This window comes from Mustela nivalis (assembly GCF_964662115.1).
Source record: "Mustela nivalis genome assembly, chromosome: 11".
Classification (NCBI taxonomy): Eukaryota; Metazoa; Chordata; class Mammalia; order Carnivora; family Mustelidae; genus Mustela; species Mustela nivalis.
The window spans coordinates 86,034,636-86,057,567 of record NC_139030.1 but is presented as its reverse complement, the minus strand read 5'-3'; the positions used below and the strand labels follow the sequence as shown (position 1 = coordinate 86,057,567).

At 54.2% G+C, this 22,932-nt stretch overlaps 2 protein-coding genes across 4 annotated transcripts in view; one reads left to right on the top strand and one right to left on the bottom strand.

Moving 5' to 3' along the window:
• Positions 1–5,567, top strand: part of PLCD4 (phospholipase C delta 4) — a 21,010-nt gene extending 15,443 nt beyond the window's left edge. Inside the window, 8 exon segments of the mRNA XM_082691562.1 lie at positions 702–943; positions 2,061–2,156; positions 2,302–2,458; positions 2,757–2,873; positions 3,093–3,265; positions 3,832–3,967; positions 4,354–4,503; positions 4,586–5,567. Of these exon segments, the coding sequence (XP_082547688.1) occupies positions 702–943; positions 2,061–2,156; positions 2,302–2,458; positions 2,757–2,873; positions 3,093–3,265; positions 3,832–3,967; positions 4,354–4,503; positions 4,586–4,692 (1,178 nt within the window). The 3' untranslated portion in view covers positions 4,693–5,567.
• A 426-nt stretch (positions 5,568–5,993) lies between these two features.
• ZNF142 (zinc finger protein 142) lies at positions 5,994–22,931 on the bottom strand. Of its 3 annotated transcripts, none has more exons than XM_082691451.1 (11): positions 22,853–22,931; positions 22,435–22,586; positions 22,219–22,334; positions 20,342–20,663; positions 16,679–17,278; positions 15,842–16,006; positions 14,092–14,916; positions 12,136–12,313; positions 8,457–11,349; positions 7,799–7,904; positions 5,994–6,879 (listed from the first exon to the last, which is right to left on the bottom strand). In XM_082691451.1, exons 4-11 carry the CDS (start codon positions 20,619–20,621, stop codon positions 6,410–6,412), a joined length of 5,517 nt encoding a protein of 1,838 aa, XP_082547577.1. In that variant the 5' UTR covers positions 20,622–20,663; positions 22,219–22,334; positions 22,435–22,586; positions 22,853–22,931; the 3' UTR covers positions 5,994–6,409. The 3 variants fall into 3 exon arrangements, with proteins under 3 accessions (XP_082547577.1, XP_082547578.1, XP_082547579.1); XM_082691452.1 differs by having other exon boundaries at positions 22,219–22,373; positions 22,853–22,928; XM_082691453.1 differs by lacking the exon at positions 22,853–22,931 and having other exon boundaries at positions 16,679–16,757; positions 22,435–22,572.
• Between the last annotated feature and the right edge of the window lies 1 nt (position 22,932).

Genomic DNA, 22,932 nt, shown 5'->3' with positions numbered 1-22,932 from the left:
ACATTGGTGCTTTGGGAAAATTCTGTTTTGCAGCCTTTGCTTTTGGATCATAGCATCTTCTGCCATATGGAGGATTTTAAGGTTTATGTAGTCAAATTGGCCAGTCTTTTGTATGTCTTCTGAGTTATGGATGATAACAGGAGATGTCCTATTTCTTTTCTTTTCTCTTCTTTCGTTCTTTCCTTTTCTTTTCTTTTCTTTTTTTTTTTTTTTTTTTTTGAGAGAGAGAGAGAGTGGGGATTGGAGTGGCAGAGGGAGAGGGAGAGAATCTCAAGCAGACTCCTCGGCAAGCACGGACCCCAACACGGCGCTATGTCAGGACCCTGAGATCATGACCTGAGCCGAAACCAAGAGTCGAACACTTAACCAACTGAGCCACCCAGGCGCCCCTCATCTCCTGTTTCTAAAGGCTTTCCTACTTTAAGATTATTCAAAAAGATTCTGCATTTTCTTCTAATACTCTTATGTCCTTTATATTTACATGTAAATTTTGAATATGGGCAGAATCTCTATGTGTCATATGTGAGGTATTTTTTATTTTGTGTTTTCCAGTTGGATAGAGATGTGACGAGTTGGCTTAATGACAGGAACCCCTACTGTATGTATCAGGCAGCCACCCCGTGGGGACTCTAGCCCACTCACGTCTTCTGCCTTTGAGATGGTCCCGTGAGAGCACTGGGAGCCGCAGGGCCCCCCAGGAGGGTCCCAGAGCAGACAGGGAAACAAGCGCCTTCATTTCTATCTCCAGGAGCTTCGGAGGAAGATCCTGGTGAAGGGGAAGAAGTTAAGGACACTTGAGGAGGATCTTGAGGAAGAGGAAGAGGAGGAAGAGCTAGAGTGTGAGCTGGAGACGGAGCAGGAAGCCGACACAGAGCTGGAGGCCCATCTGGAGTCTGTGTCCCAGGAGTTGAGCCCGCGCAGTAAGGACAAAAAGAAGGAGAAGGTGCGCCAGGAGGGTGGTCTTTCTGCTCTGGCATTTGGTCAGTCTGTATTGTAGATGGCGTTCCTGTGTGGAGAGACCAGTGAGCCAGGCAGGGTGTTGGGCCAAGGAGCAAAACGCCCCTTGCGCCCAGTGAAAGAAGTATAAGGGGGCACGCATGGCATCACCATTTACTATCGTATGGAGAGAGATGGCAGTGGCTTTCCAACTTCTTTGGGCCACGGAATGGTTTATGACTGAACTCTTACACGGGAGCTCTGTATACAAAAGGGATGGAAGCGGAGCCATTCCAGCTGAAGCACCCATTTGGTCTCTCCTGAGTCCCCTGTTGACTCTTGAGACATCTTTGTACTTCTCCGTCTCTTTAAAGGCCAGTTTGAAAACCACTGGTGTGTGCGTGCATGCGCGCATGCGCATGTGTGTTTGTGAGAGAGAGAGATTGTGTACCCGCACTATTGTACTAGGGGCGTAGGGCTTACTCAAGTGACTGCTGTAACCGCATCTGAAATGGGCTTAGAGAAGGTTTCTTGGAAAAGGTGAGTCTGAGAAGGGGCCAGAAGTAGCCAAAAAAAAAAAAAAAAAAAAAAAGGAGCAGAAAGAGTTGGGGAAGGGGAAGGCTCTGAGAAGGCTGTGCCCAAGTGGCCCAGCTCCCTGTGGGGAAGGGGTGCCATTGGTGCATTGGTGGGACAGCCAAGATCCTGGTTAGAAGTCTGCCTTTCTCGTTCTCATGCTTTTCCTTGACTTAGCTAACTTCTAGCTTATCCTGTCCTCTCTGGGGCTGTGGTGTCTAGCCTGCTACCATGTCCAGGGAAGGAAATGGGAATTTAAGAGAAAAATGTAGAGATATTATTCTGGGACCCTCACATCCTTCCAGTGTGACTTCCCCGGCCATTTGCATACCTTGACATAACTGTCTGGGTTCATGAGCATTTTGACCAAAATACACTATTAATGGTTTTTTAAAAGGCGAGAGGTAAGGAGGACACCTCTCTACTTCAAAATAATCATCGAAAACCTGTTACCCAGAAAGTAACAGTAGAGCAGACCCTTTAAGCCCAGAGGCTGAAACCGATCCCATCAGGTTTCAAAGGACTGCCTTTATTCCCATTCCCATCCCCAGGTTGTGATGTGTCCGCTGTTTTGTCCGCCTATCTGTTGTGAGGTTATGGTTCAGGCTCCTATTTCCAAGGCTGGGTCCCTTCTCTTTTCCAAGCAGGTGAGGCAGGAGGGAGAATGCAAAGGGGAGGCAGTGGGCAGAGGCGTAGGTTGGATGGGGTAATTCAGATCCTGGCCATCGCTCTTTTCCTCTTGGCTCGTGGAAGGTTCAATTCCATTTTCCTCTCTGTTTTCTCCTCTTCCAGAAATCCAAACCCATCTTGTGTCCATCCCTCTCTGCCCTGGTTGTCTACTTGAAGTCTGTCTCATTCCACAGCTTCACTCATTCAAGGGAGCACTACCGCTTCTATGAGACCTCCTCTTTCTCTGAAGCCAAGGCCAGAAGCCTCATCAAGGAGGCCGGTCAGGACCAAAAGGGAGAGCCAGGGAGGGAATTGGGATGGGTAGGGTCAGGCTGCTGGGCAGGAGGACGAGTCCCAAGAAAGAGGACCAATGGCCTAAGTAAGGATGAGGGAGCTAAGCGACTCCTCAGAGCACGCACTGGGACAGGAGCTCTGAGCAGCAGGGTCAAGGCTCTAGCGGGAGGAGAGATGTTCAGGAGATGCTGGGGAGGAAAGCGAAGTGGGTAGGCAGTGTACCCGAGGCCAGGGAAGTGGAGAGATCCCCCCATCGCCGTCTACCCACTATACCCTCTCTGCAGGCAACGAGTTTGTGCAACACAATGCCTGGCAGCTAAGCCGTGTGTACCCCAGCGGCCTGAGGACAGATTCGTCCAACTACAACCCCCAGGAACTCTGGAACGCTGGCTGCCAGATGGGTGAGGGGGCAGCAGCAACAGGGGGGAGGTTACATGCCCCAGGGGCCGGCCAGGAGGGTGAGGGAATGCTTAAAGGGTGCTAGACTGAGAGAGATGCCATCTATGGAGGGTGTTCCCAGCAGGCCTTCCTATACCCAATCCATCCCCTTCATTCCCTGAGAGAAGGGCTAGAGGGCTCCTGAGACGTATGCTTTCCTCCCTTTCTCCCGGGACCCACAGTGGCCATGAATGTGCAGACTGCGGGGCTGGAGATGGACATCTGTGACGGGTTCTTCCGCCAGAACGGTGGCTGTGGCTACGTGCTGAAGCCCGACTTCCTGCGTGATGCCCAGAGCTCCTTCCACCCTGAGCGGCCCATCAGCCCTTTCAAGGCGCAGACCCTCCTAATCCAGGTATTGCGGTGAGCAAAACCGTGGGAAAAAACCTGGGGGGGGGCAGGATGGAAGCAGGGGGTCGAGGCAGTGGGGCCTGGTAGGGACGCAGCCGGTGAAGAATGCCTCAGGAGAGGCAGGCGAGCCAGTGAATGGTGGGGATTTGGGAACCAGCTGCCTAGGTTTGAACCTGGTCACTCCTCGTGTAACTCCGGGCAAGTTCCTGAACCCCAGGCTCCTTCCCTGCAAAGTGGGAGGAATGCTAGTCCTCCTCACAGGGTTGCTGTGACAGGTAATCTAAAAGTACCCAGGGCAATGCCTGGGGCTGCGTCCAGGCCCGAAAGGGTTTGCTGAACCTACCTTCTTTCAAACCTTGTTCAATTTCTACTCTGGTGGATTTTAAATCACACATAGGTTACTAGAGGAGCATATATTACTCCAAGCCAGAGGCTAGAGTGCCCCTCCCCTGGCCCTCCCCACCACCCTTGGGGGTGCACCCCTCCCCCCCACCCCCGGCAGTGTAAGAGCGAGCTGGAGTGGGGCTGAGCTGAACAGGAACCAGTGAATTTCCAGAGTCCTGCTTGCAGATCATCAGCGGGCAGCAACTCCCTAAGGAGGACACGAGTAAAGAGAGGTCCGTCGTGGATCCACTGGTGAGAGTGGAGATCTTTGGTGTCCGCCCAGACAAAAGCCGGCAAGAGACCAGCTACGTAGAGAACAACGGTGAGACTGGGCTGGGCGGTGCTGAGCTGTGCTGGGCAGGGGTGAGGGGGGTGGTGGTGGGAGTTAGGTGGGAGGAACATGGCTATTTCCCTACCGCACTGTCCTCCCTGAAACACAGTCCCTGTCCCCACCCCCTCCCACCTCCATGGGAGGCAGCATGTAACAGGACAAAGAATAAGGGCTTGGACGCCTTCGATCTGAATCCTGGTCCCTTACTTGTGAGCTCTGGTGACCTGGACAAATTGCTCATCCGCTCTGGGCCGCAATCCCCTCACCTGTGAAATGCTGATCGTGGGGAAAATTGCGAGACCACAAGGGGACACTCCTAAAGCAAAGAACCAGCAAGGTCGCTTCCTTCACTCCCTCTCTCCTCCGCCCTGCCCCAGGGTTTAATCCATACTGGGGGCAGACGCTGAGCTTCCAGGTCCTGGTGCCCCAGCTGGCCCTGCTGCGTTTTGTAGTCGAGGACTACAACCGGAAATCCCGGAATGACTTTATCGGGCAGTACTCGGTGCCTTGGAGCTGCATGCAGCAAGGTGGGCCGGTCCTCCCATCCCCCCACCACTGCCGCCACCCTGGCCCCAGCCGCCTTTTAACGCCCTCCTCCCCACTCTGCAGGCTACCGCCATGTACACCTGCTCTCCAAGGATGGCATCAGCCTCCACCCGGCTTCCATCTTCGTGCATATCAGCATCCGGGAAGGGCCGGAGGGGGATGAATCCTAAGGTGGGCCCTTCTTGGGAAGGGTGGGTGCACTGGCTTGAGGTAGTAAGAAAAACCTGGAAGGACTCTCCCGAAAGCAAAGAGAGGTGGTGAAAACCATTGTTTTGGACTGTGCATTCCTAAGCACAAAAATTACCTCACTCTTCCTAATAAGCACACCTGGGGCCTGATTTTTCACTCTCTTCCCTTTCTTCGTTTCTGCACGTCTGTGGTATCCTTTCTGTCCCCTTCCTTCACATACTCTCTACTGGACTTCCTTCTTTCCTCTTGCCATAGGTTCAATCCCCTGCCCAGATCTAGGACTAATCTCTCTCATCGGCCCTGGCCCAAAGGCTGGCTGCAGCTGGACAGCCCGAGTGGGGCCTGGACCAGAGGGACACAAAGAGGCATTACCCCCTCCACCCGAACTGCCTCAAAGCCCAGAGCCAAGGGAAAGAGAAATCGAGCCTCAAGGCTCCCCAGGCAAAGGCTGGGGGAGGATGGCAGACCCCCAAGACCATACGACGACTTGTGAGAGAACACCGCACAGCCCCGAGTCCCCATTGGACTGCTCTCCCCTCTCCCCACCTGTGATAATAGAGCTTTTCTACCCAGTTTGGCTTGAGTATGGTCTGTTGCTGGGCAAGAAGAGGAGGCATGAAGCTTGGGGGACACTTGGGGAGACCGTTGGGGCAGGGAAGGAGTGGAAAAATAAGTGTCCAGCCCCACCCCCCACCGCATGTGCTACATAGAAGGGTACAGAGGAAGTATGGCCTCCAAGGACGAAAGGAGGAGACAAAGGGTTACATGATCCACACCCTCCCAAGAGTTTGCCTAGAACAGTCCCAGTTTATGCCTACCGCCCCACTATAATTATTAAAAGTACCTCTGTCATTTCCCCAGTGTGTCACAGTTTCAATGATTGAGCATACGGTCACTGTGAGGAACTCACGGAATTCGGGATTACAGAGTCTCACCGGCCCCCTTCCCTCAAGTCCTGTGCCTTTCCCACTGTCTTGTGATTTAACTCCTGTGCAGCTGCTGGGCCAGGCTGAGGATGGAGGCAGAGGACGGAGGCCGAATTAAAGCTACTTCCAGGGGGAGGCTGACTGCGCGGCCTGCAAGTAGACCTCGGGGCTCAGAAATAAGGAGCAGGGCAAGGGCCAGGACAGGCTCCAGGGCAGAGAGAAGGCAGACCCAGGAACATTTTGGAATCCCTCGGTGAAGATGGAAGGAGACAAAGGAGAGGCAGAGGTGTGATAGGGAACCGGTCAGAGCGAGAGGACAGCCCGGCTGTGCTCAGTGAGGGACATGGATGCATCGGTAAGCTCGTCACCACTCTGTTTAACATGCTTCAGAGAGCAGGAGGCGCAACAGCACATGCGGTCATATACAACTGTCTGGAGGGTGCTGGAAAAACACAGGACTGGACAGAGCAAGGAGGGAGGGGAAGACCTAATGGGCGAAACCAAGGTCTTAGAGCCGGGGGCTCTGGGGGAGCGATGAAGGAAGCGGGAACTCACAGGTCAGAAACATAGGGGGTCTCAACCGGAAATCAATCTGTGGTCCATGTCACTCCTTTATACGGCCATCAGCGTCCCAGTACTACAGCCTGAGCCCCCGAAACCTCGAAGCCAGCCCTTCCTTAGGCCCTGGAGCTGCAGGCGACTCTGCTTCTGGTCTGCAGGTCTGCACATGTGGGACCACCCCCTCTGTGATGGTGGGGGAGGGGGCAGGCACTCAGCCCTCAGGTCCTGTTGGGGGAGCAGCAGGAGCAGGAGGGCTGGGGTCCTCCAGCTGCACATCATGCAGGTGCACCGTGGGGGTGGTGGGGTCTTTCCCCACTCCTTGGTTCGGGTCGGCCTGGTCTGGGTGGTGCCGGCGCACGTGCTTCACCACCTGGAACTTCTGCTTGGCCTTGTAGCTGCAGAGGCGGCAGAAGAAGGGGTGCCGGTCGGTGTGGGTGAGCGCGTGATGGCGCAGGCCGGCAGCCCAGCGGAAAGCACGGTGGCACACGTTGCACACGTAGGGCTTGGCTTCACTGTGCTTGCGGAGGTGGGTGCGCAGCAGGAAGCGTGTCTTGAAGGCCTTGCCACACTGCTCGCACATGAAGGCCCGTGCCTCCCGGTGCCGAGTCTCCTGGTGCACGCGCAGTGCGTCGGCCCGGTTGGTGCAATACTCGCACTCGGGGCACTGGTATGGCTTCAAGCCTATGGGACAGGGCAGGGCCAATGGACAAAGTCACTACCAGAGCTGGTGGAGCCACGTGGAGCGGGCCCAGGAGTCACTGGGATCCTGGGACAAGACACAAGCCGCACACTGACTCATGACTGCCATCTGTGGAATGTTCTGGCTCCATCTGGCATTTCTCTGCCCTCCTCCCAACACAGCCCCTTTTGCACAGTGAGTGCCCAATGCATGCTGATAACTAACTGGACTCCTGAGTAGACACTTGACGGCGAGGACCACTCACTCAGATACCATGGGGTTTCCGGTTGGGGAACTCCAACCCCTTATGATCATGGGGTACCCGTGGAGTTTGGGGATCCATTTAAAGAGAACTCCGTGTTCAACTCAGAAAGGAAAATTCTTAAGGGGAAAGGATTAGAGGTGAGAGAGCGGCGTCCATAGGTACAGAGCACCCTGAAATGCATCTGGTTATTGCCCAGACGCGAGGGGATTCTATGCATAATACAGACACACCGCCGTTTAGCCGCTCGTGGAGCACCTGTAGTTCCCGGACTCTGTACCAAAGAGGAACAAAGCAGCTAAAACAGGCAAACTTTTCATGTTGCCATTACTCCTAGTAGCTCCACTGTGTCTGCAGTAACTAAGCAGACTTCTGTCAGCCACACATTTATGTTGTGGGGTTCTCAGTGGGGGGGGGGCCCTAAAGCTGTGGTCAGCAGAGAAGCTTTTACAGAGTATACCCAGGCCCTCAGGCTCACCTCTCTTCTGATTCTCCCAGGTCTTCAGTGGTTTGGGAAGCTATGCTGGCCCATCAACCTCTCCCCCAGCCCTCAATATGCACCCCGAATCTGAGTAAGGACATCCACCACCTGAGGAAGGCTGGGCGTGCCAGGAATGGGGGGGGGACCCCATGGGCCCATGGAAACCACACAGACTCACCTGTGTGCTTGGTCATGTGGTACTTGAGCTGGTTGACCCACTTGCACTTGTAGCCACAGTCGGGGCACAGATACTTCCGTTCCTCCCTATGGATCCGCATGTGGTACTGTGGGGGGGGGGGGCGAAGAGCAGAGTATGCCTAGAAAATGTGCACACTTGGTCCTCGGTGGAGCTGCTCCCACCCCAGCCGTGCTCCCTCCATCAAGCGGGCTCCCCGGTCCAGCCACTCTGCTGACACCTAACCTGCTGGGCCGACCTCTCAGTCTGCCCCTTCTCAGCTCTGCCACTTACTACCTGTGCCCAAACTCCCAGTCTATTAATCTGTGAAGTGAGAAACAGCAGCACTAATTCCACCTCCTGTGTGGCAAGGATTAAAATTACGGCGAGCATGCAATAGCGCTCAATAAAAGCCTTCGTCACAGGCCATGCTTGCATAAGGGCATCTCCTCTTTGCAACTGTGCTATGAAGTATCGGCACCTCTTTCAATGGGGGGCCACTAGGGGGCTTGACAGAGATCACAGAACTGATAACCAGGAGTAGGGACCAGAGGACCCAGGGAGCTTCCCTGCACCCCTCCCACCCAGCCCGTCCACCTTCCTCTCCCAACACGACCCCTCCCCGCCCTCCACCCCTGTGGCTTCCCCCCACCAGCCTCACCTTGAGGCGGGAGGGGTCGGCACAGGCATAGGGACAGAGGTGGCAGCGGTAGGGCTTCTCTCCTGTGTGGATGCGGCTGTGCCAGGTGATCTTCTGGCGGTTCTTGGTGCTGTAAGCACAGTCGGTGCACTTGTACAGCCGGGTGCCGCCATGCCCCTTCACGTGGTGGTCCAGCACCAGCTGGTGGCGGCACGCGAAGTCACAGAAGGGGCAGCGCAGGGGGGGCTGGCCGGCCCCTGCGCCGCCCTCCGGGGTCTCTGCACCTGCCACCACCGCCTCCTCCTCCTCCTCCTCGTGCTGCTCCAGGTAGTGCCTAACCAGGCCAGCGCGCTCCCGGGCTGCAAAGTCACAGAGCTGGCAGCGGTGGCTGAAGTGCTGCTGCCGCCGGTGCTCGTCCAGGGCTGGCCGGCTGGGGAAGGCCTCCTGGCAGGCCCCACACTCCAGTCGCGGGTGCTGCTTGCGGGTGTGGCCCCGCAGGCTGGCCGGGCTGGCGCAAAGCAGCCCACAGCGGGAGCAGCGCAGGGGGCCCTCGGTGGCAGGGGAGCCTGGCGTGGTGGGGGGCGGCTCAGGGTGCCGGCGCAGTGCATGCTGCTTGAGCGCTGTCTCTGAGCTGAACTGCGCCTCGCACTGGGGGCAGGCAAAGGCGGGGGTGCCCTGGTGGCAGCTATTGACGTGTCGCGTGATGTCATGTCGCAGGTAGCCGCTATAATCGCATAGCGGGCAGAAGTGGGTGGGCGTCTTATCGTGGACCCGCAGCCGGTGCAGGCGCAGTTTTGAGTTGGTACCGAATGTCTGTGGGCAGGAGCTGCAGGGGATGCGGCCAACCCCCGTGTGGCGGGACTGGTGGGCCTCCAGCCGGTACCGCCTAGTGGTAGAGAAGTCACAGAAGGGGCACTGGTGGGGCTTCACTCCCTCGTGCTTGAGCCGCCGGTGCTGCTGTAGGCAGCGGCTCTGCTTGCAGGTGAAGCCACAGTCCCCGCACTGGAGTGGGGGCCGGGGCCCGCGGATCGGGGGGGCGGTGGTGGGGTGCCTCCGCTTCTGGTGGAGCCTGAGTGTGGCAGCAGCGGCGGCGGTAAAGGAGCAGAGGCTGCAGTGCAGCTCTCCAGACTCTCCGAGGGGGCAGCCCCGGCTCTGGTGCGTCCTCAGGGCCCGCTCCTGGCGGCAGCTGAAGGGGCACGTCGGGCAGGAGAAGCGGGCCCCCTTCTGCTTTGGAGCCAGTGCCGTGTCCCCAGTCCTGGGGCTGCCCTCTGCACTCCCACTGCTGGGGGAGACAGAGTCCCCACGGCTCAGAAGAGAGGCCCCTCGCTTTCCTCCCCCGCCGCGGCCCCCCCGGCAGCCTTCAGCCACATGAGAGGTGATGGAGGAGAGCCGAGAGCACAGGAAGGGGCATGAGTGGCAGTGAAACTTGCCCTGCTCGAAGTGGAACTTCTCAGGGGTCTCTGCGGGTAAGGCGTCCCCGGACATGGAGCGCGGTCCAGGGGGCTCCTCTACTTCTTCTGGCTCCCCGGGAAGTGCAGCAGCAGCCTCTTTGGGGAGTGCTGGCTCTCCTTCTAGCGGGGCAGGGGGGGACTTCGCACCTTCTGTGTCCTCGGAGACCTGGGTACCTGGGGGCAGTGGGGAGCCCGGTCCAGGCAAAGACTTGTTCTTCCTGAGCAGAGCGGGACACTTCTTCAGCAGGTGGGTGCTGAGGCCACGCTGTTGCTTGAAGCTGGCTCCACACTCGGGGCACAGCAGGGGCCCTCGGCGGCCCTGGCACCCGGTCCTGCAGTGCACGCTCAGAGCCTTCTCCCGGCGGGTAATGAACGGGCAGTGTGGGCAGCGGAAGGCGCGCCCCTCTCCCTGGATGACTACCATCTGAACCCGCCCCTCCAGGACCAGAGCCTCGGCCTGCTCTTTGTCCTGCCTCCGCAGGGCCTTGAGCAGGGACTCCGACTCGGGGAACTGGGGGAGCGGAGTGCTCTCAGCGGGCAGAGTGGCCTTCAAGGCTCCCGCCCAGCTGTCAGGGGGCTCCTCTGAGGAAGGGAGGTTTTGGGGGGCCTCTGGGACTGGCTTTTCCGGAACAGGCTCTTCTTCAGCACCCAAATCCGAAGTCCCAGCAGCTTCAAAGGCAGATAGCTCAGTCAAAGTTCCATCTGACCCTTCAAGTCTCAGGGGCCCTGCGGGATCCAGGGGGCTAAAGGCCACCGGGGTAGTTTCAGTGATCTCCTCCAGGGGTGGCTCAGCCACGGGCTCCAGCTCTACACCCAAGGCCTCTAGGTGCAGCGTGCACCCTCCCTCATCGACCTCCGCCAGACTGGGGCTGCCAGCCAGGTCGTCCCCCTGTGGAACCTCACTGCCATCCTGTCTCCCGGTGCTCTCCTCCTCGCTGGTCTCTGGTGGGGCCGGGTCTGAGTGGGGCTCCACTGCCAGCGCAGGGTCCGGGTCTGGCCCCTCAGGTGAGGCAGGCGGCTGGCTGGGGGGCTCGGAGTCCAGTGGGGGCATTGGGCCCAGCCCAGCCCCCTCGGGTTCCTGGCCAGCATAGCGGAGCTGCCATACCTGGTCGCCAGGCACGTAGCCGTGGACCTTGCGCTTGTGGAAGAAGAGGGTGGTGTTGCTGAAGGTCCGGTAGTCACAGAGTGGGCAGCGGAACTCGCGCAGACGGGTGTGCTTGCAATTCTCGTGGCTCAGCAGCGCCTGCTTGTGGCGGCTCTGGTAGCTGCAGTAGCGGCAGGGGTAGAGTGGGGCTGGCGGGCCTGGGTGGTGCTGGGAGGCCATGTGCTTCTGCAGCTCGTACTTCCGCTTGCACGCAAAGGCACACACCTCGCACATCAGGGACTTGCCCTGGTGGCGCAGCTTGTGGCTGCTCAGCTGATCGGCCCGGTGGCAGCGGTAAGAGCACTGGTTGCACTGGTATCTGGTTGGGGGGGAGGCAAAGTGGCCAGGCTCAGTCTCCCAGAACCCATGAATACTTCCTGGGACAAGGTAATGCTTCCTGTGGACAAGGCTCCACACTCAGGGCAGGACTTGTGTCATCTACCCCATTCTCTACCACTACCCCAGAGACTGGGCGTCTGCTTCCAAGGGAGGAGACTCAAGCACAGAGGTTAATGACCTGCCTCGGGTTATGAAGAAGCGAAGGGCAGAGAGCCCACCTTCAGTGCTTGTGTTCCGACCCCTGCTCTATGTTGCTCTCACAGGGAAGACAGCATGGATCAGCCACCTGCTGTGGACTCCAAAGGAACTGCGGGGCTACGGCCTCACGGGATTGGTGTCTGTGCCTAGATCCCATTCTCCCCCAGAGGCCTAAAAGCTCAGCAGAGACCCCCTAGCCAGCAGAGCCACAGCAGCGCAGTGGGGAACTTTGCCTGGATGGGGAACGTGGCTAGGATGGGGGGGTCCCAAGTGTTGTCTCCCAACTTTCCTAGGCATGAACTCTGTGAGAGCTCAAGGGACACCATCACATCTGGGCCTGGACTCTGGGTCTGTGCTCCCTTCCCTGAGCCCAGAGAGTTCTCCCCGTGCAGAGGGGGCCACAGGCACAGAAGCTAGCTACCGGCAATGGAGCAGAGACACGGGAGCAGAGAGGGGCACGGGGAGGAGTCATTCTGGAGCCAGGAGAGCACGGTGAGTTCAAGAGGAGGCTAACTTAGTGTCAGCTTCCTGGGTGAGGGCGGGGGTGGGGGGGTGCACGCACTCATACCTGAGGTCCCCCGCGTGTTTCCGCATGTGCACACTGAGGTAATGCTTCCACTTGGTGACGTAGCCACACTCAGTGCACATGTAATCCTTGGTGTTGGAGTGGGTCAGCATGTGCTTGGACAGGTAGCTCACGTCTCGGCATGTGAAATCACAGAGTTCACACTTATGAGGTTTCTCACCTTGGGTATGGGTGGGAGTAGGGATGGAAGGGGAGGAAACAGGTCAGATGTGGATTAAGGGAGTGCACAGACCGTCCCCCCACCTGCAAGCTTTCCCTGATGCTGAGCATAAGCGAAAGCCTCCCGCACTGCCTGACATGTAGCTCAAAACAGTCAGCACTACTTCTGGCCCTCTCCCCAGCTCCGACGTGGAGAAAGCCAGGGAGAAAGTGAAGACCATACTTTCCACGACCAGTCTGCAAGTCTACCTGGTTGCTGTAGAGCTTGTTAGCTCTAATGGCCAACTGCTCCATTTACCCTAATTCCCTCCAGTTTTGCAGAAGAGGAGAAAAAAACTAGGCCATGTGACGTAGTGGTTAAGAATTTGGACTCTGGAGTCCAACCCACTAATAAAGATATTAAGAGCTAACACGGACAGAACGTGCATTATAGAAATGCCCCCTCTTGGGGTGCCTGGGTGGCTCAGTTGGTTAAACATCTGCCTCTGGCTCAAGTCACCATCCCAGGGTCCTGAGATCTAGCCCCATGTTGGGCTTTCTGTTCAGCAAAGAGACTGATTCTCCTTCCCCTTTGCCTGCTGCTCCCCCTGCTTCTGCTCTCTTGTTCTGTCAAATACATAAACAAAATCTTTAAAAAAGCCCGTCTGCTCTTACTGACTCTTCCCGGCAGCCCTATGAAGCAGGTCCAAGGACTGCCCCATTTTACAAAGAAAGAAGCCAGGGCACGGGGAAACTACAGAGCTATGAAGTGGTGGTTTAGATCCCAGCCGACTACTACTACGTGGTCTTGGACAAGCCATATAACCCCTCTGAGACTGTTTTTCCTTGTCTCCAAAGAGGGGGCAACAAAAATACTGATTGCTCAAGGCTGGTGAGAAGATTAAGTAAGACATCCCAAAGTCCTCAGCGGTGCCCCGCAAGGACTCAAGGAAGAGCTGTCTGTGGGATTGGGTAAGAGCTGGTGCTAAGAGGCTGGGGGCATGTTCCTTCAGGACCCTTCCCTATGATCCCTGCCTGCCCACTCAGCCCGTTTCCCTATGGTGAAAGGCAAGCGAAATGGTACTCTGGCTCCAGTTTTAACATTAGCAGTATGATCCCGCAACAGGGCATTTAAATGTTCAGTTCCTCTCCTTCACCTGCCTTCCTTGCAAGATTGTCTTTATGCGTTAAATGAGATAATGTAAAAAGAACTCGGCAAACTATAGAGTATTGTAGAGATGGGAAATTTTATGAAGGGCCTTAGAAAAATGACCTTTGGTGACTAAGGCATGCACAGAAACGAACTGTTCGCTGGAAACAAAGGCTTTGTCCCAAGCTGCCTAAGAGCTATCCTCCTAAACTAGAATCTTCGAAGAGATTTTTTTTTTAAATGTCTTGTCAACCCACTGATGCTTGCCTAGAGATCGCAAGTCGGCTGGTGCCACAGCAGGAAGCTTAATCTGGTTGTCACTCATAGCATCAGTATAATGCTGGCAACCAATTAAGAGTCTGAGTCAGCTCCCAAGGCTCTCTCAGGTATGGATGGCTTGGGCCTCTTGCCCCTCATCTCCAAACCTGAATCACAAAGGAAGGTATCTCTCCATGGCCTTCGGCTCAGACCACCTGGACTCCCATCCTACCTTAACCATTTCACTAGCTGCAGGACCCTCAGCTTAAGGTTCCTTTGTAAACTACAAATGGTAGATCTGGTTCTAGGAATGACGGACGCAGAGCCCCTTTTGGGCCTCGTATCCAGCACACACGCCCAGCGATGGCCATGTGACTGCAGGCAGGGCTCACCTGTATGCAGCAGCATGTGGCGAATGAGCACCCTCTTGTGGGCAGTGGCAAAGGCGCACTCGGGGCACTGGTGGATCTTCTCATGGGCGTGCATCTTGCCCACGTGGTCCTGGTAGGCCACGGGGTTGAAGGTGGCAAAGGGGCAGAAGGTGCAGCGCAGCTCCTCACTGCCCGCGTGGCCCTGCTTCTTGTGTTTGCGGAACGCGTGCTTGTTGGAGCAGGCGAAGTCGCAGTGCGGGCAGTGGAAGGCATAGTGGCTCTTGCGATGTGCCTCCATGGCCTCGGCGCTGGCGAAGAGCAGGGGGCACGAGTGATGGCGGCACTCGACAGCCCGCGCGCCGTGGCTCTCCTTCAGGTGCTTGACAAAGGCCTTGCGGTCGGGGGCCATGTAGCCGCAGCCCTCCTGAAAGCAGTGCAGGGGCAGCGGCCCTGTGGCGGCTGCCGCCGTGTGGCTCTTGAGGTGCTCCTTCAGGGCCTGACTGAGGCGGAACTCCTCCCGGCACACAGGGCAGGCGTAGGTGTCCGAATAGAAGTTGGAAATGTCCTCGTGCATGCTGGCCATGTGGCGGTTCAGCGCATTCCTCTCCACGGCGCTGTAGTGGCACAGCGGGCAGCGGTGGGCCTTCTGGCCCAGCTCCCGCAGCAGGTGCGTCTTCAGCTTGCTCTTGCTGGTGAAGAACTTCTGGCAGTTGGGGCACTGCAGGCTGGGGTCGGGGAAGTGTAGGTGCAGGTGCTCCACCAGGTGTGTTCGCTTCTTGAAGCAGCGCTTGCACTCCGGACACATGTGGGTCTTGAAGAGGGACTCGGTGCCAGGAGGCACGTCCCCTGGAGAGGGAAAGAGAGAGGGTTGATGGCGAGATTCTCTGAGAAGCCGGGGGCTGGCCAGCTCACGGGAGAACCACCATTTGTCTGGACATGACGTTAGGAGGCCTTTCATCTCTCTCTGTGGGGAACCTAACAACGGCATCTCCAGCAGGGCAGGCTCACAAAGGGGGCGAGAAGTTCAAGTACTGAAGAAAGCCAAATCACCAGGATTTTTTTGACCTGGTTGTGGGCCTATCTGAAGTGCTTCCCCCAGCTCCCCACTATTCCCAAGCCTTTGTCTAGAGCTGCTCAAGAGAACAATCTGGAAGAAGCATACTCACTCTTCCTGCCCTTGTTTGTGAGGGTAGGCAGTGGGATTGGCAGGGTTGGTTGGAAGGCCAAGAAACCCGCAGAGTATGTAAAAGGGAAGAGAAGAAGGTCAAGTACTCCTGCGTCTCAACACTGGTTCACTGAGTTCAAGATCAGAAAGAACTGGTCATACACACAATCAGATCTTTTCTAGTCACTTGACAGGAAACGTGCTCTGTGGGGGAAGGATGGGTTGCAAACATGGCTCTACAGAGTTGGAAAGCTGGGAAGCAAAGATTCAGAAATAAAAATCTTCGTGGGCCCAATGCCAGACAAAACAGGCTGCTGACCAGTAACCTCCGGCATCTTTATATAATCAATATCACTGTCTCCTTCCCTGCAAAAGAGCCTCTGCCTGAGGAAGACCAGCCTAGGAGAGCAACCCCTACTCTGTGTTTCTATAGTTTATCAGTTTCCATTTATCATTTTCCCACTACACAGGTCAAAGTGGGAGGGTAAGAACCAGAGGCCATGAACCAACACCCACAAAACCAAACCCCAGAGAGCCTCAATGTCAGACTCTCCACAATCCATTCCTCCCCAGCACCAAGAGGTTCATGCCTAACCATGTCATTACCTTCTAACTGCTGAGCTCCCTGGCCTTTCTCCAGGCCTTTCTGGGTGTCCTTCAGAGCGCCACTCTCTTCTTCCTCCGCGTCCCCTTCATCCGCTGACTGCTCCCTGGGCAAGGGCGCCTCTGCTTGTTCTGACGGCTCTCCCCCTCTAGGGGACAGTTTGGGAGCTGGAGACACATAAAACTTGATGTCTATGGGAGCCAATGACAGCAATGACTGCTTATCCTGCTCTTCTTCCGGGCTGGCAGGACCACCCCCTCCCCATTTAGTATAAGAGAATCTTGCGCTTGGATTCTACGTCTATCCGTTTATTACCACTCAAGACAGGAGAAGCTAAGCTATCAGTAACACTCCAACCTAAAGCAAATCAAACTTCAGATGACGCCATCCTCACACCCCTTGAAGGAAAGGGCTTTGAGATCACTGCAGTGGGTGTAGGGGCTGGGAGGTACAGACTGGGGAGACTGCACTTCCCTGGCCGGGGTTCCCAGGTCAATGGCTGGCGGCTCAGTGCAGGTGAACACAGCCAGCCCTCTAAACCCGTCTACTGACAAGCTGAACTCAGCAATTCAGGGTCATACCCTGTCCCGCCCAATCCATCACTCTACCCCTCCACAGAGGCGGTTGCTTCAATAAGGCAAAGATGTAAGGCTATTTCCCAGGAACGAGGAGCCTTCTCTTTGGGAACACGGCACTGACTGGTCTTAGCAAGCCTAGCTCTTGCAGCAGAATCCTGGTCTCTCCCAGCCCATTTCTTCCTCCTCCTATATTCACCCCATGACCTCTTTTTGAGACCAAAAAAAAAAAAAAAGAAAAAGAAAAAAGACCTGGTCTCATACCTGGCAGCAGCTCCTGGGCCGGAGGACCCTGCCGGGCAAACAGTTCTCCCTGCGGCCCAGGCCCGTGGCTCCGCTGATGCTGCCGGAAGAGTTTGACGTTGGAACCCATAAAGCTGCAATGGTTGCAGTGGAAAGGGTAATGGGCCTGTCGGTGCAGCTCCATGGCCTGCCGGCTCCCGAAGAGCAGGGGGCAGCCCCGGAAAGAGCACGGCACGGGGACTGCGGCATGGGCCTGCCTCAGGTGGAGCTGCAGGGCCTTGCGATCTTCCGCAGAGAACGCACAGCCGGACTCCGGGCAGGGGAAGGTGGCGGGAGGGCCCCGGTGACTCTTGAAGTGGCTCTTCAGGGCCTGGGGCTGGGCAAACTCCTGTCTACACACGGGGCACGGCAGGGGGCTATCTGGCAGGCCCTGCCCCTGCACAGGGCCAGAGAGAGGGAGGTTGCTGGGGGTGAGCTCTACGGAGCATGGGGGGCCAGAGAGGCTCGGCAGAGGTTGTATGAGGGACTCAGCACACTGGTGCAGGGCCAGCAGAGTGGGCTCTGCAAAGCTCTGCTCACAGCGCTCACAGAAGTACACCTCCACCACCTTTACCAGGACACCTGCAGGCAGAGGACCGAAAGAGAAGCACGGCATCAGATGGAACAAGACTCCTAGGCGTTAGCTTCCAGTAGAAAACGTAGGTGAATCTTTTAATATTCGTGGGATGCAGATAGACGTTAAGACTTATACGGGGATGGTAAGCCCCATAAGGTCAGGGACAGTCTATTTGCATGTGACCTGGGTTCCCAGTATGTAGCACAATATGCCAATATAAAATGGGTATTTAATAAACATTTGCTAAATGAATACAACAAGCGTTAACCAATTCTGGAATGCATTAAGGAAAGGCAATATGTTTTGCCCAAATGAAAACTTGCAAAAGAAGAAAATGACATTCTGAGGATAATATCTACAGCTTTGAATGACAAAGTATTACTTTTTACTTTCTGGAAAGAGATTTTTTTCCCCCCAACAGCACAGTAATTCATAAAATGAAGAACATCTGTTTTCAAAAGACCGAAACCATACGAGTAATCACTGGCATTTCTTTAGCAATGGGCAGGACCTTGATAAAGAAAGGCTTAGGAAACACTCACTGGGTCCTCTAGCTGCCCTTCGAGAAGAAGGACCCAGAGTCCTGGGAGGTTAAGGACATTGTGTTTGCTCATGGCGGAGCCTTGACTCCAGCCCAGGTTTGTGCCATTTCTACTCTGCTGGTTTTCTTTCCTTTTTTTTTTTAAAGATTTTATTTATTTATTTGACAGAGAGAGAGAGAGAGAGACCAAAAGTAGACAGAGAGGGGCGCCTGGGTGGCTCAGTGGGTTGGGTCTCTGCCTTCGGCTTGGGTCGTGATCTCAGGGTCCTGGGATTAAGCCCCACATAGGGCTGTCTGCTCAGCAGGGAGTCTGCTTCCTCCTCTCTCTCTGCCTGCCTCTCTGCCTACTTGTGATCTCTGTCAAATAAATAAATAAAATCTAAAAAAGAAAAAGCCTTATTTATTTTTTTTTAAAAGATTTTATTTATTTATTTGAGAGACAGAGCGCGCATTAAGTGGAGAAGGTCAGTGGGACAAACAGACTCCCTGTCAAGCAGGGAGCCCAATGCGGGACTCGATCCCGGGACTCCAGGATCATGACCTGAGCCGAAGGCAGTTGCTTAACCAACTGAGCCATCCAGGCGCCCCGAAAAAGCTTTAAAAGTAGGCAGAGAAGCAGGCAGAGAGAGATGGGGAAGCAGGCTCCCTGCCAAGCAGAGAGCCTGTTGAGGGGCTCCATCCCAGGATCCTGAGATCATGACCTGAGCCTCAGTCGCTTAACTCATTGAACCACCCAGGCACCCTAGTTTTCTTTTTTTTTTTTAAAAATTCAGTGCAACAATTCAAATGACACGGATGTACCTCCAGAAAGAATAACCAGCCCCACCCTTACACACACAGTTTGGTCTATATTGTTTTAGGCCTTTAGGAGTCATTTCTCTGCAATTTGCTGCCCCCCACCCCACTGCCACCACTTGCTATAGATCAGATACTTTTTTCTATGATTACCTTTAGATCTAATATATTTTTTTGTCCAATTCATAGTACCTCTGTCAAAATGTCAAAAACACGTCAAAATGAGGGCTTGCCTTTACTAATAGACATTTGGGTCATTTGGAACCCTTGTAAGTAAAGCTGCTCTAGACATCCTCATCTCTGTATTCTTGTGCATGCGTGTGAGTCTTTCTAGAGGACGGAGCCCTGGAAATGGAATTTCTGGGTCAGAGTATGCGTATTTTCAAATTTGTTATGTAGATAAATTGACCTTCAAAAGGTTATACTAAATTTATACTCTCTGTAAGCTGTAAGACAGTATCTGTTTTCCCACCAACAATAGATATTATAAAACATGTTTAATTTTTGCCAAAACTGAGAAACAACAATGGCATAATGTAATGTAGTAATCTCTACATCCATCATGAGGCTTGAACTCACAAACCTAACATCAAGAGTTACAGGCTCTTCCAACTGAGCCAGCCAAGCACCCCTCATAATTATTTTTAAGTGCAATTTATTTGTGTTAATGAGGTTAAGCATTCTTATGGTTATTGACCTCTTTTATTCTTCTTTACTAAACTGCTTGTAGGTTTTTTCTGCCCTCTCAAAAAAATCAAAACACCCTTTTTCTTATTATGGAGCTCTTTAAATTTTAAAGAGATTAATCCGGGGTGCCTGGGTTAGCTCAGGTCATGATCTTGGGATGAAGCCCCGCCTCAGGGGTCTTGGATGTCTTGGGATGGAGCCCCACATCAGGCTCCCGCTTCTCTCTCTGCCCCACCCTCCTGCTCTGCTCTTGCTCTCTCTCTCTGATAAATAAATAATATTTACCAAAAAATAGAGTTTAATTCTCCCTTATATATTGCAAATGTTTTTCCCATGTTTGTTCTTTCTTTATTATTTGTTTCCCCACATAGAAGCTGAGAAACACTCTATGATCAAATTAGCTAATCTTTTCCAGGATTTGCTGTCACCATACCACACTGCCAAGGGAAGTTGTGACAACTGTAGTCGGAGGATGGCAGTTAACAAACAGGGAAGTTACCTAAAAATAAGAAGTTGTAGCTATGGGAAGAATAAAGGGGAGAAATTATTTTTCTAGCATAAACATAAATGCTCAAGTCCCATTCCTGACAACACGCCTTGGATGAGTTACATATGTTACACACAAGAAACTAGGGCAAGGAAATACCAGATTACTTCTGGGAAGCCCTGCCAAGCCCAGGGTGGTAGAGACACTGGGCCTTTTGCCTAATCCCTGGCTGCAGTTCCTGAGTGGGAGGGTCGGTATGCTATAGGAGTAAGGATTGGGTGGAGGTGTCAGAAAGGTCTTCCCTTCTGGATCCCTGCCTAGCAGACATGAAGTCCTTGCAGGAACAGACTCTGCCAAGAGCTTGGTACGAGCGTGTGAACCACCTTGCCAGGCTTCAATCAACATTCACCAACTGCAAATTAAATGACAACATCTCTAAGAATAAAAATAAGATGCTACCTTGTGTTCTCATCATATTTATATAGAAGGGTCAAAAATAGCACAGACAAAACCTCAGGGCTGATTGTCCCAGTGGCCTGCTAGCAATAGAGTGGGTACCTGGGGTCTCTCCAGGAGCACCTGGGGACAGGTTTCCAGCCACTGCTTCCACGATGATCTCCATGTTCCCTGTGTCCTCTTCAGTTGCTGTGGCCTCTACCAGCAGGCAGCCTGGGTCACCAGGCAAAGGTGTGGGGTTCCCAGCAGGGCAGGGACTCTGGACGGGCTCCAGGATTCCACGGTTAGAGAGAGATGGGGGGATCAGCAATAGCTCCGGACATAGTCCATCCATCTCCCCAGTGTTGTTGGTTGGCTGTGAGTCCAACACAGGGTCTGTCATCACCACTGATGTGTTCTGTGGTCTCCTTATGTGCTGTTAAGCCTATGGAAGAGAATCCAAACAAATCAGAGTTAGAAATCTCACCTTCTTCCCTGTTGGTGCCGGGGCATGGCCCAGTGTCTGCCCACTTAGGCATTTCCTTTGATGGTAACATGCCACACCTAGCTAACCTAGAAGTTTTCTTTTTACAACAATGTTCAGAACTAAAACTAGACAGATGCTACTAGGAAGCAGCATTAGGAGAGAGCCAACAAGTTTTGGCCAATATATTAGAAAGTAAAGGTTATATCTCTTGGAGCTAAGTGACCTTGGTGAAATCATTAAGCAATCTGGGCCTCAGTTTTCTTATGTGCAACAAAACTGGGGCCAAGGGATCCCAGAGGTCCCTTCCCCTCTTAACATACTATGATCTCACTATTCCTTACTATGGGTGTAAGGCCCTTCCTTCAGGATCTGGCCTGGCTGACCTCTCCAGACTCATCTTCCACCTCGCCCCTTAACAGACCTCTGACCCAGCCATATCAATGAGCTGCCACTTCCCAAGCTCACCACATCCTCTTTTGCTCCCATACCCTCACAGATGCCTTTCCCTTTCCATGTGATGGGCCTTTTCCCTTTCTCCATCTCTCTCATCTGGCTAACCAACGCCTGTCCTTTAAGAATCTGCACAATGTCACTTTGGCTATGAAGGCTTCTTGATGCCGTTCATAGAAGTTACTCTCTCTGGGGTCCCACTGGCACCTTGTACCTAGCTCTGTCAGAAACGGTCACACTGCAGCATTGCAACCTATCAGTCTCCCTCCCTAGATGTGGAGCTTTCTGAGTACAACTGACTGACATTATCACTTCAATGAACACAAACCACAACAATCTATGCAAGTCAGACAGATGAGATTCTAGTGAAGAACTGTAGACACGGAGATCCATCAGAGGAGAGTTAGATTTCTACAAGGATAACAAACCAGTGCCTCTTTAGGTATGAAGGAACCCACCTGGAGAAATATCAAACTCATTAACTACGGCCTCATATTGAAAACACTAGAACACAACCAAGAAATGAACGGCAACTAAACTGCATATCCAGGGGCGCCTGGGTGGCTCAGTGGGTTAAGCTGCTGCCTTCGGCTCGGGTCATGATCTCGGGGTCCTGGGATCGAGTCCCGCATTGGGCTCTCTGCTCAGCAGGGAGCCTGCTTCCTCCTCTCTCTCTGCCTGCCTCTCTGCCTGCTTGTGATCTCTCTCTGTCAAATAAATAAATAAAATATTAAAAAAATAATAAAATAAACTGCATATCCAGTTACACAGGGCCAAAGCTACCTGAAGCTGAATAATTAGTAATGCATAAGAATGATAGTAATGTATAAGAATACTTAGCAATGTATAAGAATGTATTAGTAACGTATACAGTAATGTGTAAGAATGAAACTGAGTCATGCCCCTCAAGTGAGGGCTTAGGGCCAGGAAATCAGGTTGCTGGTGAAAACTCTGCAACTCAAAACCTTGGCTCAGGGAATTCAGAAGGTAGCTGGGAAGTGCACTCCTGGGAAGTGCACTTCCACGGTCAGAGGGTTCTCTGGAAATCATAGCTTCCACTTACTGAATATTATCACCGCTCTGCGGGGAGGCAAGGAGGACTATCCGTCTAGATGGAGAACCTGAACCTTCAGCCGCTGGAAGGCAGGTAAGGTGGCAGACAGGTAGTCACAGGAGGCACTGAGGAAGAGAAAGGCCAAATTAAGGTGGAGAGAGGGCCTGCGGAAAGAATAAGACCCGAGGCACCCGGGTTTCCACCTGCCTCTGGGCTATGACTCACCGCGTGGCCTCAGACAGATACAGTCACCTCGCTTTCCAGGGCCTCAGCTTTCCTATCTATAAAGTGGAGGTGATGACAGCGTCCACATCGTTGGGCGGGAGCGAGAATCACAAGAGCCAGCAAATGGCAAGGCCGTTTTGTAACCTGCAAAGCTTGGGATGGAGCATCGTCATGATTACTGTCCAGAGGCGAGGCAGCGGATAGTCGGGCGGGGTCCAGAGCAGTGACGCGGCTGGGGCACCGGGACTGCTGCTGTGATGCGCCGGGGCCCCGATCGTCGGCGTGATCCGTTCAGCACCTCCTCCCGAGGGGTCCCGCCGCCCAGGCCCACCCTCATCCTGGTGCTCGAGAAACTTTTGCCTCCGGCCCGCTCCACACGTACCCCTTCCTACTTCCCGCCCGGCAGTCGCTCACTCACCTCCCGGCCCAAGGCGGGCGGGAGCCGCGTCTCTATGGTCCGCCAGCAGCTGGAGCGGCCTCCCGGGACTCCCTTTGTGT

Bases quoted from the DNA above. Each gene is read 5' to 3' on its own strand.
- ZNF142 (XM_082691451.1), bottom strand. From the start codon at position 20,621: ATGACAGACCCTGTGTTGGACTCACAGCCAACCAACAACACTGGGGAG. The intron at 7,905-8,456 runs GTGAGGCTGGTG...CCCCCCCCACAG, and splicing joins CCGACCCCTCCCGCCTCAAG to TACCACATGCGGATCCATAG. The intron at 6,880-7,798 runs GTGAGTCTGTGT...CCTGTCCCATAG, and splicing joins CCACATGACCAAGCACACAG to GCTTGAAGCCATACCAGTGC.